The sequence below is a fragment of the Ranitomeya variabilis genome, chromosome 3 (genome assembly GCF_051348905.1).
Source record: "Ranitomeya variabilis isolate aRanVar5 chromosome 3, aRanVar5.hap1, whole genome shotgun sequence".
NCBI classification, from domain to species: Eukaryota; Metazoa; Chordata; class Amphibia; order Anura; family Dendrobatidae; genus Ranitomeya; species Ranitomeya variabilis.
Window position 1 is genome coordinate 335,768,532 of NC_135234.1, and position 13,363 is coordinate 335,781,894.

The 13,363-nt window shown below is 43.0% G+C and overlaps 1 protein-coding gene across 1 annotated transcript in view; it reads right to left on the minus strand.

Annotated features, from left to right (window-relative positions):
• KIAA0319L (KIAA0319 like) overlaps positions 1-13,363 on the minus strand; it is a 202,265-nt gene that overhangs the window by 143,463 nt on the left and 45,439 nt on the right. Inside the window, exon 3 of the mRNA XM_077295806.1 lies at positions 6,394-6,539. Coding sequence (XP_077151921.1) covers positions 6,394-6,514 — 121 coding nt within the window. The 5' untranslated portion in view covers positions 6,515-6,539. The remainder of the gene's footprint in view (positions 1-6,393; positions 6,540-13,363) is intronic.

Here is a 13,363-nt window from a genome sequence, read left to right on the forward strand (position 1 = left end):
TCCAACCATATAGCTGCATAGGGGTTTGTTTTTGTGGGACGAGTTGTAAGTTTGAATGACACCATTCATTGTAAAATTTCATGTGCAGTGAAATTGCAAAATAAGTTCAATTCCAAAATAGTTTTGGGGGATTTTCATTTACCGTGTTCAATATATGGTAAAAATGACCTGACAATAGGATTCCCTAGCTCAATATGAGTACGCAGATACCAAACCTGCATAGGGGTTTGTTTTTGTGGGACAAGTTGTAAGTTTGAATGACACCATTCATTCTAAAATTTCATGTGCAGTGAAATTGCAAAATAAGTTCAATTCCAAAATAGTTTTGGGGGATTTTCATTTACCGTGTTCAATATATGGTAAAAAGGACCTGACAATAGGATTCCCTAGCTCAATATGAGTACGCAGATACCAAACATATAGTTTTTGTTTGTTTGTTTGTTTTCTTTAAGTGGTGAAATTTTTTTTTAGAAATTTGTAAAAAAAAAAAAAATTTGCATTATTCTTATATCTTCATAAATAAACTACATACATATTCTAGAATACCCAATGTGTTAGAATCGGGCCAACATCTAGTCTACTATATAATTGTCTAAGGGTCACTTCCGTCTGTCTGTCTGTCCCGGAAATCCCGCGTCGCCAATCAGCGACGGGGCACAGTTCGGCCGAGAATTAGTCCCTCCCTACTCCCCAGCCGTCAGTGCCTGCTCCATACTCCCCTCCAGTCAGCGCTCACACAGGGTTAATGGCAGCGTTAACGGACCGCGTTATGCAGCATCAATAGTAAAAAGATCTAATGTTAAAAATAATAAAAAAATAAAAAATAGTTATATACTCACCGTCCGTCGGCCCCCGGATCCAGAACAGGCTTTTCCCGCTCCTCGTGACGCTCCGGTGACCGCTCCATGCATTGTGATCTCGCGAGATGATGACATGCGGTCTCACGAGACACCTACGTCATCATCTCGCAAGATGGGACCGGAGCGTAGTGAGGAGCATCGGTAAACGCCTCAGCTGGATCTGGGGGGACGATGGAGGGAGAGTATATAACTTTTTTATTTTCATTCTTTTTTTTTTTTTTTTTTTAACAGGGATATGATGCCCACATTGCTATATACTACGTGGGCTGTGCTATATACTAAGTCGGCTGTGCAATATACTGCGTGGCTGTGCTATATACTACGTGGGCTGTGCAATATACTACGTGGCTGTGCTATATACTGCGTGGCTGTCCTATATACTGCGTGGCTGTGCTATATACTGCGTGGCCTGTGCAATATACTGCGTGGCTGTGTTATATACTAGGTGGGCTGTGCTATATACTGCGTGGGCTGTGCAATATACTACGTGGGCTGTGCAATATACTACGTGGGCTGTGCAATATACTACATGGGCTGTGCAATATACTAAGTGGCTGTGCTATATACTGCGTGGCTGTGCTATATACTGCGTGGCTGTGGAATATACTACGTGGGCTGTGGAATATACTACGTGGGCTGTGGAATATACTACGTGGGCTGTGGAATATACTACGTGGGCTGTGGAATATACTACGTGGGCTGTGGAATATACTATGTGGGCTGTGCTATATACTACGTGGCTGTGTTATATACTGCGTGGGCTGTGCTATATACTACGTGGTTGTGCTATTTACTACGTGGGCTGTGCAATATACTACGTGGGCTGTGCAATATACTACGTGGGCTGTGCAATATACTACGTGGGCTGTGCAATGTACTACGTGGGCTGTGCAATGTACTACGTGGGCTGTGCAATGTACTACGTGGGCTGTGCAATGTACTACGTGGGCTGTGCAATGTACTACGTGGGCTGTGCAATGTACTACGTGGGCTGTGCAATGTACTACGTGGGCTGTGCAATGTACTACGTGGGCTGTGCAATGTACTACGTGGGCTGTGCTAAACACTACGTGGGCTGTGTAATATACTACGTGGGCTGTGTTAAACACTACGTGGGCTGTGTTAAACACTACGTGGGCTGTGTTAAACACTACGTGGGCTGTGTTAAACACTACGTGGGCTGTGTTAAACACTACGTGGGCTGTGTTAAACACTACGTGGGCTGTGTTAAACACTACGTGGGCTGTGTTATACACTACATGAGCTGGGTTATACACTACGTGGGCTGGGTTATACACTACGTGGGCTGTGTTATATACTGCGTGCGTGGGCTTTTATATACTACGTGAGCTGTGTTATATGCTACGTGGGCTGTTATAAACTACGTGGCTGTGCAATATACTACGTGGCTGTGCTATGTACTACGTGGGCTGTGCTATGTACTACGTGGCTGTGCTATGTACTACGTGGCCGGCCGCGAACAATCAGTGACAGGCGCAGTCCGGCCGCGAATTGCCGCGGGATTTGAACCACGCTTCGCTAATTGGTCGCACCCGGCCGGCCGAATCCTATGTATTCAATGTATTATTCGAAAATCTTCATAAATAAACTACATACATATTCTAGAATACCCGATGCGTTAGAATCGGGCTACCATCTAGTAATTGTAATAATCAGCAGTCAGGGCTATTTATTTGGTCACTTTATGCAGACGTTTCTTATGCATGTTCATATTTTATTGATAATATCCACTGAAACTCTGTACAAGGGCTGATTGTAGGACTGAGAACTCAACAAAGAGCGAAGGATAAATGGGCAGCCACAATTGGGCTTTTGATTCATTAGGCGTAAAACTGAAATATCGCAACAATTTTTGTGCAATTTGTAATTAGGCCCCAAAAAAATATTTTTACACTATTTGCAACTTTATGAAAGAGGATGGTGCTTAGTTGGAGGGGGCATGGCTAACTCATTCATCATAATTTACACCAAGACGAAGGCACAAATTACAACAGAAAAGTACTCCTGTCCCCAACTGCAGAACATTTCTTGTGAAGGCACGAGCCCCTTAATGAATTTGGCACATCTTAATCATGTGCACTCAACATTAAGACTGATGCAAGTGAAAATCATGCTCCATCGGATTTTGGCTAGGTGACTGGCTTGGCCATTGCAGAATACTCCATCACATTACCATAACAGGCTACTCGGTAGCTTTCTTGTTATGTTTGGCGTCAACATCATCTTTACTGTGGATCACCATTCTACCAGTTTTACAATATTTGACTGAACCAGGTAACAATCTATGAAGTTAATAAGTCCATCTGCCACTTCTATCTACGGTCACATCATCAGTGTATAGCAGTAACCTGGTTCCGTTGGGGGCCATACATGTCCATGCCATAACACTCCCCCCACCATAGTGACAGATGATATGGACAGACTGCAGGTCATGAGCCCTGACTTTCCTTCTTCGTACTGTTCGCTTCCTATAATTCTGGTACAAGTTGTTATTGATTTCCCCTGTCCGCACAATCTTGTTCCATAACTGGGCGTTTTTTCTTTTTTTAAAGATAATTTCTAGTGATGAGCAAATATACCCGTTACTCGAGAATTCCCAGAGCACGCTTGGGTGTCCTCCGAGTATTTTTTAGTGCTCAGAGATTTAGTTTTCATCGCCGCAGCTGAATGATTTACATCTGTTAGCCAGCATAAGTACATTGGGGGTTGCCTGGTTGCTAGGGAATCCCCACATGTAATCAAGCTGGCTAACAGATGTATATTCGCTCATCACTAATAATTTCTTGTCAAGTTTAATCTGCCAACTTTTTTTGTGAGTTCTATTTGTGTGCATCTCGAGAGAAACCTTCAAGGATTATTTTCATGAAGGCATCTGATTGTAGACCAATGGTCGTGATAAATCCACCTGCTTGATAGTCTTCTTGACTTGGCTAGAACAGATGGATGGAGCTTTTCTCTAGTGCTCTTCTAGGCTTTTTGGTGTTTCTAAGTCCTCGGGGCACTAATAAAGCACAGCAAGTTGTGGATTTATTCTCTCCTAAAGTTTCTGTGATCTCTTCTGATAGGTTCGCTTTGGTTTTCTCCAGCCTCAAGGTGGTCTACTTCAGTTGCATTCATACTTCTCTGCACTGTATCTTGAGAGTTTCATGAAAAACTACCAATTGCAAATTCTACCACGAGACTCAACTCCAGACATTTTATTTCCATAAAGGACCACTCCATTGCTTTTTTTATTACAGCGCTGGAGTGGCGCTACTAATGCAAGGCCCCTACACTTACCAGTAGTTTTAGGGTATGTTCCCACGTTCAGTAATTGCTGCGGATCGGACGCTGCGTATAGCCGCAGCATCCAATCCGCAACGTTCAGATGTTACAGCATACTGGAGGGGATTGTAGGAAATCCCATCTCCACTATGCATTCAAAGATGCAGGTGGCAGACCTGCATATATGCACATGCGGCGTATCTTTACAGACCGCAGCATGTCTATTTATCTTGTGGAGACGCTCAGTATCCGCAAGATAAATAGCACTGTCCTATGTATAGGATGTGGTGATTCCAAAAAATGAGCACATGCGGAATCACCGCGCGTACAAAAACCGGCAGCGCTTTGGACGGAGTGGGTATCTGCTGTGTCTAAAGCGCTGCCTTTACGGACTGTGGAAACATACCCTTATACTTACAATCCGCCATCTTCTGCTGTTGCCGCTCCGCTTGGTCTCCAGCAGTTTGTAACCTACCGGATCACTCCAGTGTTTGCTGCGAGAGCCAGAGTTCCCTTTTCTGTGCACATCTATGAGAGCCTCTTTCTGTTTCTCAGACTTGCATTGAGAGCTGGAGACCATTACCTATGCCTTCTAGTCAGTCAGAAGCTGCGTTCTCGAGATGGCGGCGTGGGACTGGAGCGGCACTGGGAAGAGCTGAAGACGGCGGGTGGTAAGTATAATACTAGGTGCAATGATCTTACGTTAGTAGCACCACTCCAGCACTGCAATAAAAAATGCTGAAGTGATACTTTAATTTAGGAATTGCGCATGACAGGGCTACATAAAATCTGATCTTTGGATATTTAATAGTCTGCTTAGACAGGCCACCTCCATTCGCATGCGCAAGAAGGATCTGTAATGCATAGACTGTCAGCCTTCTTAGCAGCACATGTTCCATACTGCTCATTCATTGGTGACTGACAGCTTGTTTACACTCATCAAAAATGAGCATTCCTAGGAACACTCATTCCCAATAAGCGGCCAGTGTAAATACACCTAAAGAGTTAAACTGAATGCAGTAGTCCATTTTATTAATTCTCATACAAGAAAACCGTATAGTACATGATTGCTTATGAAGGGGACTAGGTTGAGAAAAACAGCACATATGGCCATTTCTTGAAAACTGAATGATGTGCATATAGCAGTTATTTATACTCCCTGATGCAAACTGCTCAAACTCATGGGAGTTACAGTTAATAATAAATGTGCAAAGAATACATAAAATGTATGTGCGGCTAAAGTCAACCAAAACTTGTATTCACAGCAGGTAGGTGGGTGTGAATGACATTTCTTTCTTCGGCTCCATTCAATTGGCCATATGCCAATCCACCCATACTAATCACTTTTTAAATTGGGGTTCATTAAAAAGATTGCGCTGTTCGATCTATATAGCCTCAGTGTTGCACTGTGTATGGCTGCCTGCAAAATGAGTTAGATGGTTCTGTTGTTGTCATAAATCAGTTGTCAAAATAAGTCAACCTGATGGACGAATTCTCAGTAAACTTATTTATACCCAGATTGTGCAATACAAAGGCAAACGGTCCAATATTTTTAATGGATCCCAACAGCAACAATGATTTTTAGCCAAATGCATGCATTTAGTAGTCCACATCCATTAGCCAATGTAAAGGACAACCATCAGTTAGCTGTGATGACATCACTTGGCACCATCGCTCCGTCTCGCGGCATCAGACAGGCTTGTGTGTTCGACACTAGGAGATTCGGCCCCTTCCCCCACACGCACACTTTGGAGGGGAGGCTCTGACCTGATTCCACTCCATAAGCCGAAGATGCTCATGTGAGTCGACATGGAATGTGTACAAGTCTACAATTTAAGATGCTCAGGCTTGCTGGGAGACATTAACCCTTTAACTGGCAAGGAGAAAAACAGCTTTTACGATTGTAGAAATCATTTTGGTTTTCACACGAGGATTAATCAGGGATTTGAACGCTATAAAAGCAGTTCAAAGAAAGCATGGTAGGACTAGGTCTGTACCAAGGAGCATGCCACCGTACAGCATGTGTGCCTGGCATGTCTTCTGCCTAAAATCTGACATCCCTAGATTCTACAGAAGCAAAACTAGAAGTATTCCCCATATCCTTTCTCCGTGGTATAATAGAGACTAGGGTATATCCAGAAATCTGCACCCCCCCCTAATTCTGCGGTGTGCCTTTGGATGAGAGTACATCTGTTCTAGAATTAGTTCAGAACACCTTGTATATCCTACATCCCACTCCAGAAATCACCTGTCATGGAGAAGAGAATGCTCCAGCATGTTAGAGAGTACAACAAGTATGGCCGCGCCGTGCAGGTCACTCGTCTCCTCCTACAGTCAGAAGCCGGCATTCTTAAGAGAGAACTCTCCATGGCGTCTTCCTCTGAATTTCTGAATCTGAAAATAACAGAATGTGGATAGAAGTTATTCGGAAAAGAGCTCATCATTTATTACAATCAGCATTTTTGGAAGATGGTAGCGGACAGAGTTTGTTTACATGCTCTTTTTATTTGTTTGGTATTTTTAGTAAGCGTAGCAAAAATGCTCTGGAGGATTTTTTCATGGCCTTATGAGTGGCAGGCTGTGTGCCGTTTTTGCGGAGATTTTTCAGCGCGGAAATGGGCCAAAAACACTATGGAATCCTTATGCAAGCTTATTCGATGACAATCCTGAAGTGCTGTGCACATGATCAGTAAATTTCCCTTGAGTATTTGCAGTACGTTTTTTTCTGCAGCATGTCAATTCTTTGCGTTTACTCACCCATTGACTTCAATGGAGTCAGTCAAATCCTCTGGTATGAAAATGTTTGTGGATTTGCTGAGTTTTTGTTTTGCGTATTACCGACTTCCAATAGCGTTTCCCACGCTGCCATCTGGGTGACAGTGTGGGAAACACCGGCATGGTGGTTCTTAACGGCGTTAACACGACCGCCGGTAAGACCTCCGGTCAGAGCATTGCAGGATCATGCTGTCAGATGTAAGTGTGATCCCACAGCTGTGACTGCGACCCGCAGTAACGCTACCGCCGATACTGTCGTTCAGAGCGCTGCGGGATCATGCGGTCAGACGTCAGTGTGATCCCGCAGCTGTGACTGTCACCTGCGGTAAAGTTACCGCAGACCGTCGGTCACAGCGCTGTGGGATCATACTGTCAGATGTCAGCTGTGACCCGCAGGCGTGGGCTGATGAGACTACTGCTCTCATCGGGCTGCGTCTGCTGTCACTGACAACACTAACAGCAGGTGCCGCTGATGGGAGACGTAGTCTCATCTGCCAGCACCTGTGCTCATATTTTAAAAAACAAAGTAAAATTACATACATATTCTTGCAAAAACGCATAAAAAAAGCATAAAAAAACAAGGCAAAAACGCACGTTTTTTCCACAGCTTTTTTTCCTGCCAAGAGATGCAGAAACCTTGCAGAAATTTCTGCAAGCAAATACTCAACATGCACACATAGCCTTATAAAAAAATATGATGCAATCCATACTTGTGACAATATTTGTGACTATTTCCTATATTCCACCACGTTCACTAGGTTTTTGAAGAGTGTGTGGTGCTTACCAGTAGGGTTAGGGCCTCCTAAGGACCAAAAATGTTACTAAAGAGAGAGAAACATCAGGCACTTCCTATGGGAAATCACCAGACTCCCTTAACAAGCTACGTATATTTATGGAGCAAAAATCCATATAAATGAGCAGAAAGCAAAGTAAATGTCCTGGACAGATTTTATACATTTAAACATTTTGGCAAAAGAAAGGAAAAAAGCCTATAGGTGGCGACTTTGGCTACGACACACCAAAGCGGACTAGCAAAATATCACGCTATGCTGTTACTACACCGACTAATGAAAAGGACTACAGTAACTTTTTATTATGGAACAATAATTAGTTCCACAATTTTAACAGGCGAAACACATTCATTTACATATTTATCTCTAAAAAACAGTGTAATCAACTACTGAATCACAAAACCATAATAAAATCACATATAAAACACACAAAAAAAACATTTTTAGCTGCAACTTAAAAAGGAGCTGTCACCAAGTCAAAAGTGGTCAATTATTGCCCTTATTTTAATCCCACTGCTCCTCTGAGCATGCCTTTTAAAAACCAAACAGAGTTCTGGGCCTTTTGTTTAGTGTTAATTTTTCCTGCTCTTTACAAAAGGGCGTGGCTTACGGGATTTTTTATAGGAGTGTGTCTTTATGTACTGCCTAATTACCGAATTACTCTTGGAGCCACGCCCCTTATAATGACTAGAAAAATTAGCATGTAAGAAAAAAGGCCCATACCTCTGGAAGCGTATGTGACATATATATATTGAAGGGAACCTGTCACCCCCCCAGGGCCTATTAAGGTAAAAGAGCCAGCTTCAGCAGCACTAAGGCTGCATTCTGTGAAGGTCGCTCTTATGTTTTTGCTCCCTAATAAGGCTGAAATATTCACTTTTATAAATTGGGCGCCATACCTGTATCGAGTCCGGGGGGTACGTGACCTGATGTTGGCAATGTGAGAGAAACCTGAAGTGTCATGCACACGGTGAGTATTGGAGTAAGCAGTGTCCGACCCGCAGCAACTATGGAACATGAGCACATAACCTAAGGTCCCTTAGAAGATGCTGTTTTAATGTGTATCGGCGGTCATGAAGGGGTTAAAGAGGTTGTCCAATTTATCTTTCTTTTTGCCAAATGTGTTGGGAACATGATTTTGTGATATTTCTAATATATAAGTATTTGGGTGCTTTCACATTGCATTTTCTCACACGCTTGGTGGTCCCGTCGGGGCCATAGACCATAATGTCGCCGAAAGAGTGAACCTGTGCTGTGACGTGATCATTTTCAGGACACCCAGACGAAGTAAGTAGACAGGATCTTTTGCTCTGGTTAGTACAGCCTTCCTCACAGACTGCACAGCTCTCTAATCCATGACCAATCCTGGCCATCAGCCTCCTCCAACTGAAAAACACCCCATATGGAAAAGTAATTGTTCTACTGGAAGATGGACAGGTCTGGTCACATGCTCCCTCACAAGCAGCCATTTTGAAAATAGAACAGCAGTGCAGCCTGTGAGGAAGGTGCAGGAAGTATCAGAATGAAAGCCTGTAGTACTTACCTATTAGTTAATGGCCACAGCACATTTGCTAAAATGAAACGGACAACTCCTTTAAGCACATAATCTGAATACTCCCTAACATTCTTCCAAAGTTGATCCCAGCTACATCTTCCAGAAAAGTCTCCCTCACTGTCACACGGAGGACAACACTGACAAGAGCAATTTTGTAAAGGTCATTAGCTGAGGCATTATGAATTAGCACATACAAATCGTGGTCCCACAAGAGTAATTTATCCCCTAACTTTAGTACTCAGGGATAACTTTCTGATCGCTGGGGCCACTGCAATCCAGAGAACAAGGCTTTGGATCCTGAGAACACATCTGAATGAAGCAAAGGTCTGCATTCTCGCCCTCTACTCTACTCTTCGTCTATGGGACTGCCGGAGAAAGGAAAGTGCAATGCTTGGCTGTTTCCTGCAGTCCCATAGACAATGAACGTAGTGGAGGTCCATCCTCATCCAGAGCACTGTTTTTGGGATTGCTGGGCGTCCTAGAGGTTGGACCTGCACAGTGAGCAGTAAGGTATTCGCTATTCTATGCACAGGGGATATGTTTCAATTGTGGGAATATCCATTTAACACAACTGAATTCACGAGCCTTAAAAAATATCATATGTCAAAGTTTGGGGTCAAGAGTCAATAGACCTCACAGAATCAGGAAAACCTTCATAAAAAATTCTTCATTGAAGTCTTACTATTATTACAAACAAAAAAACTTTAGACCTCTAAAATAAACCTTTATTGATATAAACGGCCAGAGGGAAGATTGAAGCCTGCAAGCCGGCGCTCAGTAAGTGTCAGGAAGCAGACGCTGGGGGCGCGCAGGTGAGCATGTACTGTTTGGTTTTTTTACTTTTACGCTGGTAACCAGGGTAAACATCGGGTTATTAAGCGTGGCCCTGCGCTTGGTAACCCGATGTTTACCCTGGTTACCAGTGTAAAACATCGCTGGTATCGTTGCTTTTGCTTTCAAACACAACGATACACAGCGATCGGACGACCAAATAAAGTTCTGGACTTTATTCAGCGACCAGCGATATCACAGCAGGATCCTGATCGCTGCTGCGTGTCAAACGAAACGATATCGCTAGCGAGGACGCTGCAACGTCACGGATCGCTAGCGATGTCGTTTCGTGTGAAGGTACCTTAAGTCCCCTGATGAACCCTTTTATCTCAAGGGGGAAACACGTTGGGCAATAGAGAGAGCTGAACAATGACTGATAAGTACCACAATTTGGTGGAATCTTTTTTCTGAAACTATTTTTTTTTTACCCATGTCTTGGTTTGTGTAATCAGGAGTGAGCTGAGACCATTGGTTTATTTGCTATAGTTTTGAACTGCCAGTACCCTGTTGTTTTCTTCTTGTTTTGTAAAAATGGCAGATGATTTTTTTGATGGGCATTATGCAATATGATTATTGAAGTACGGCATCTGCCAATACCTGATTGGGCACCCATAGTAGGTCATTTGACAAAAGTATATGGGCATTGTGCAATAGAGATATTTAATGTGGCATTTGCCACTGCTAGATTGGGTATTCGCTAATCAATAGATAGGTCATTTGACAAATAATATGTATATTATAAAACCATCTAAAATCTAAGGGTATAGTGCAATAGGAATAGTGACTTTATCACTTAAAACTGTAACATTGTTATCAGCATTTTAGGCTATGTGCACACATTGCGGATTAGGCTTAGGAATTTCTGGTGCGGATTCTGCCTCTCCTGGCAGAAAACGCACCTGCGGATTTGTCGCGTTTTTGTGCGGTTCCGCATCGTTTATGGTGCGTTTTTGCTGCGTTTTTTACCCCTGCGGTTTTCTATAATGGAATGGGTACAAAAACGCTGCAGATTCACAAAAAAGAAGTGACATGCTACTTCTTTTAAACAGCAGCGTTTCCGCAGCGGATTTTCCGCAAAGTGTGCACAGCATTTTTTTTTCTCATTGATTTACATTGTACTGTAAATCACTTGCGGATCTGCAGCGTTTCTGCACCTCAAAAAACGCTGCGGATCCACAGAGAATCCGCAACGTGTGCACATAGCCTTAGACTTCGGCTCTATTATTAGGCATAGAGCTTTTTTTCAGTCAAAATATCTATGAATCTCTGGTCCTTGATCGCAGTTTAAAGTATTGTCATTTGATATAGGTCATTTTGCTGCTATTTTTCGGTTTATTTTGCCACCCATTTTTGGGTCGCTTATCTCTCCTGGCACTACAAGATAATTTTTACATTGGGTATTTCTTTGTGTGTGTGTGTATTGTTTGCGTATATTTAGTGTAAGATTTTTTAGGGTGCATGAGGGCCTTTAGGGTTGCCGACGTTGTGCGGGGGCGCCATTACGTCAACAACTAGGGTGCCAACCTCTGCTGCTAGGAAGGGTGAGTCTAGGGTCAGTCTAGGGAGAGATTAGCCCTAGTTACATTTTTTCTCCCCTCCTACTCAAATTTGCTATTTTTTTGCACTCTTAACTACTATTATGTGATATACCTTTTTAAAATTATCTCACAGAATCAGGCCATCCCTTGGTATCATTCAGTCTATGAACGGGACCCAACGTATCAGGGGGCTTCATACATTGCAGCCATAGTGCGTGTTTTGCCGCAATTGTCCGATTTTGGAAACTATGACTAAAATAAACCTGGCAAACAAGGGTTGTGCATGGTTTCTAAGGCCAAGATTGTTTTTCAGATGTAACATCACCACAAATATATGGTAAGCTTATGACAGATAACAGTCAATAACTTTCAGCTCCCCAGGGTGTTAGTGAAAAAGAACAGCTGCTTGTGATGTAGGCGACGCCAGGTGAGGGCATCTCACGTACAGTGGGCAGCTGAGGCCGAGCAGGATGTGCATTCCAAGAAATACCCTGTACCTCCGCTTCTGACACCGTGTATACGGGCGTGCAGGAGAACAATATGCATTTAGAATACACATTCTCCGCCATTGTCTCTGGAAGGCATAAGAGGCAAATATCTCACACGGCAGGTGAAGCATATGGAGAGCTGACGTGGACTTTATAATAAGGAGTAAGGGTTAAGTCACATCAATAATACAGTGACTGCAGCAGCCTGTAATTATGCTCTGCAGAGTCACAGCGCCCTAGTACAGACACCTGCTCCATGTGTACTCAGCGAGAGCGCTGGGGGGTGCGGACAGCATTCTGCTCCCTCCGATGTAAGCCAGCCCTTTAATACAGATGTATACACACACATGTAGGAAGAAATAAAGGAAATCACACAGTAAATTTCTAACTGGAAGATTTAAATGGATGCGGGCATATGTGCGTGTATAGGTGCCAGCCATAGGTTACAAAGTGAAGAAAGTGAGAAGTACTCAACAGCAAATTCAATACAAAAAACAGGTGTATTTCTTGGCCCATGTGAACAGGTAGCAACGTTGAGGCTGAAGAGCAAGCAACTACAAAGTGCAACAGGCAGTTTTCTAGCGACATCATATGAGCATAATCATGCCAGGCAATCACAGATATCAGCGTCCCATGATTATTAGGCCTCTTTCACACATCCGGCTTTTGTCTCACGGAACGTTTTCTCTCCATGACGGACCGCTATTTTCCGACGGATCCAGTGCACGACGGATGAAATGGATGGCTGTCCGTCACAATCCGTCGCTAATAGTCTATGGGAAAATTCAGGATCCTGCATTTTCAAAAATCGACGGATTTCGACGTGAGATAAAAGACGGAAGTGTGAAAGAGGCCTCAGATGAACGTTTTTTTGCACCCCTCTCTCTCTCTCTCTCTCTCTCATTTTATTACATTTCACCACTGGTTTGCTTCACACAATTCAGATTAAACATGTTATAAAATGAATTTAGCATATTATTCAGATATTTAGTACATGCCAAACACTATGTAGTCACTATTACCAAATGCCTGCTATCTATATCATTGCTGTGTATTTGCATATGCTTTCCCTTTTTATCCTTATAGTGTGATAACTCTATGGAATATATCTGTGTCACTCTGTACTTGCTTGACAAAGGCTCACTTGCCTTTCAGCCACAATTTTGCCCCCAGTTCCCATGGGCCAATAAATATGCATGTATATAATGTTATATAACATAATAAATACACTATGTACCGT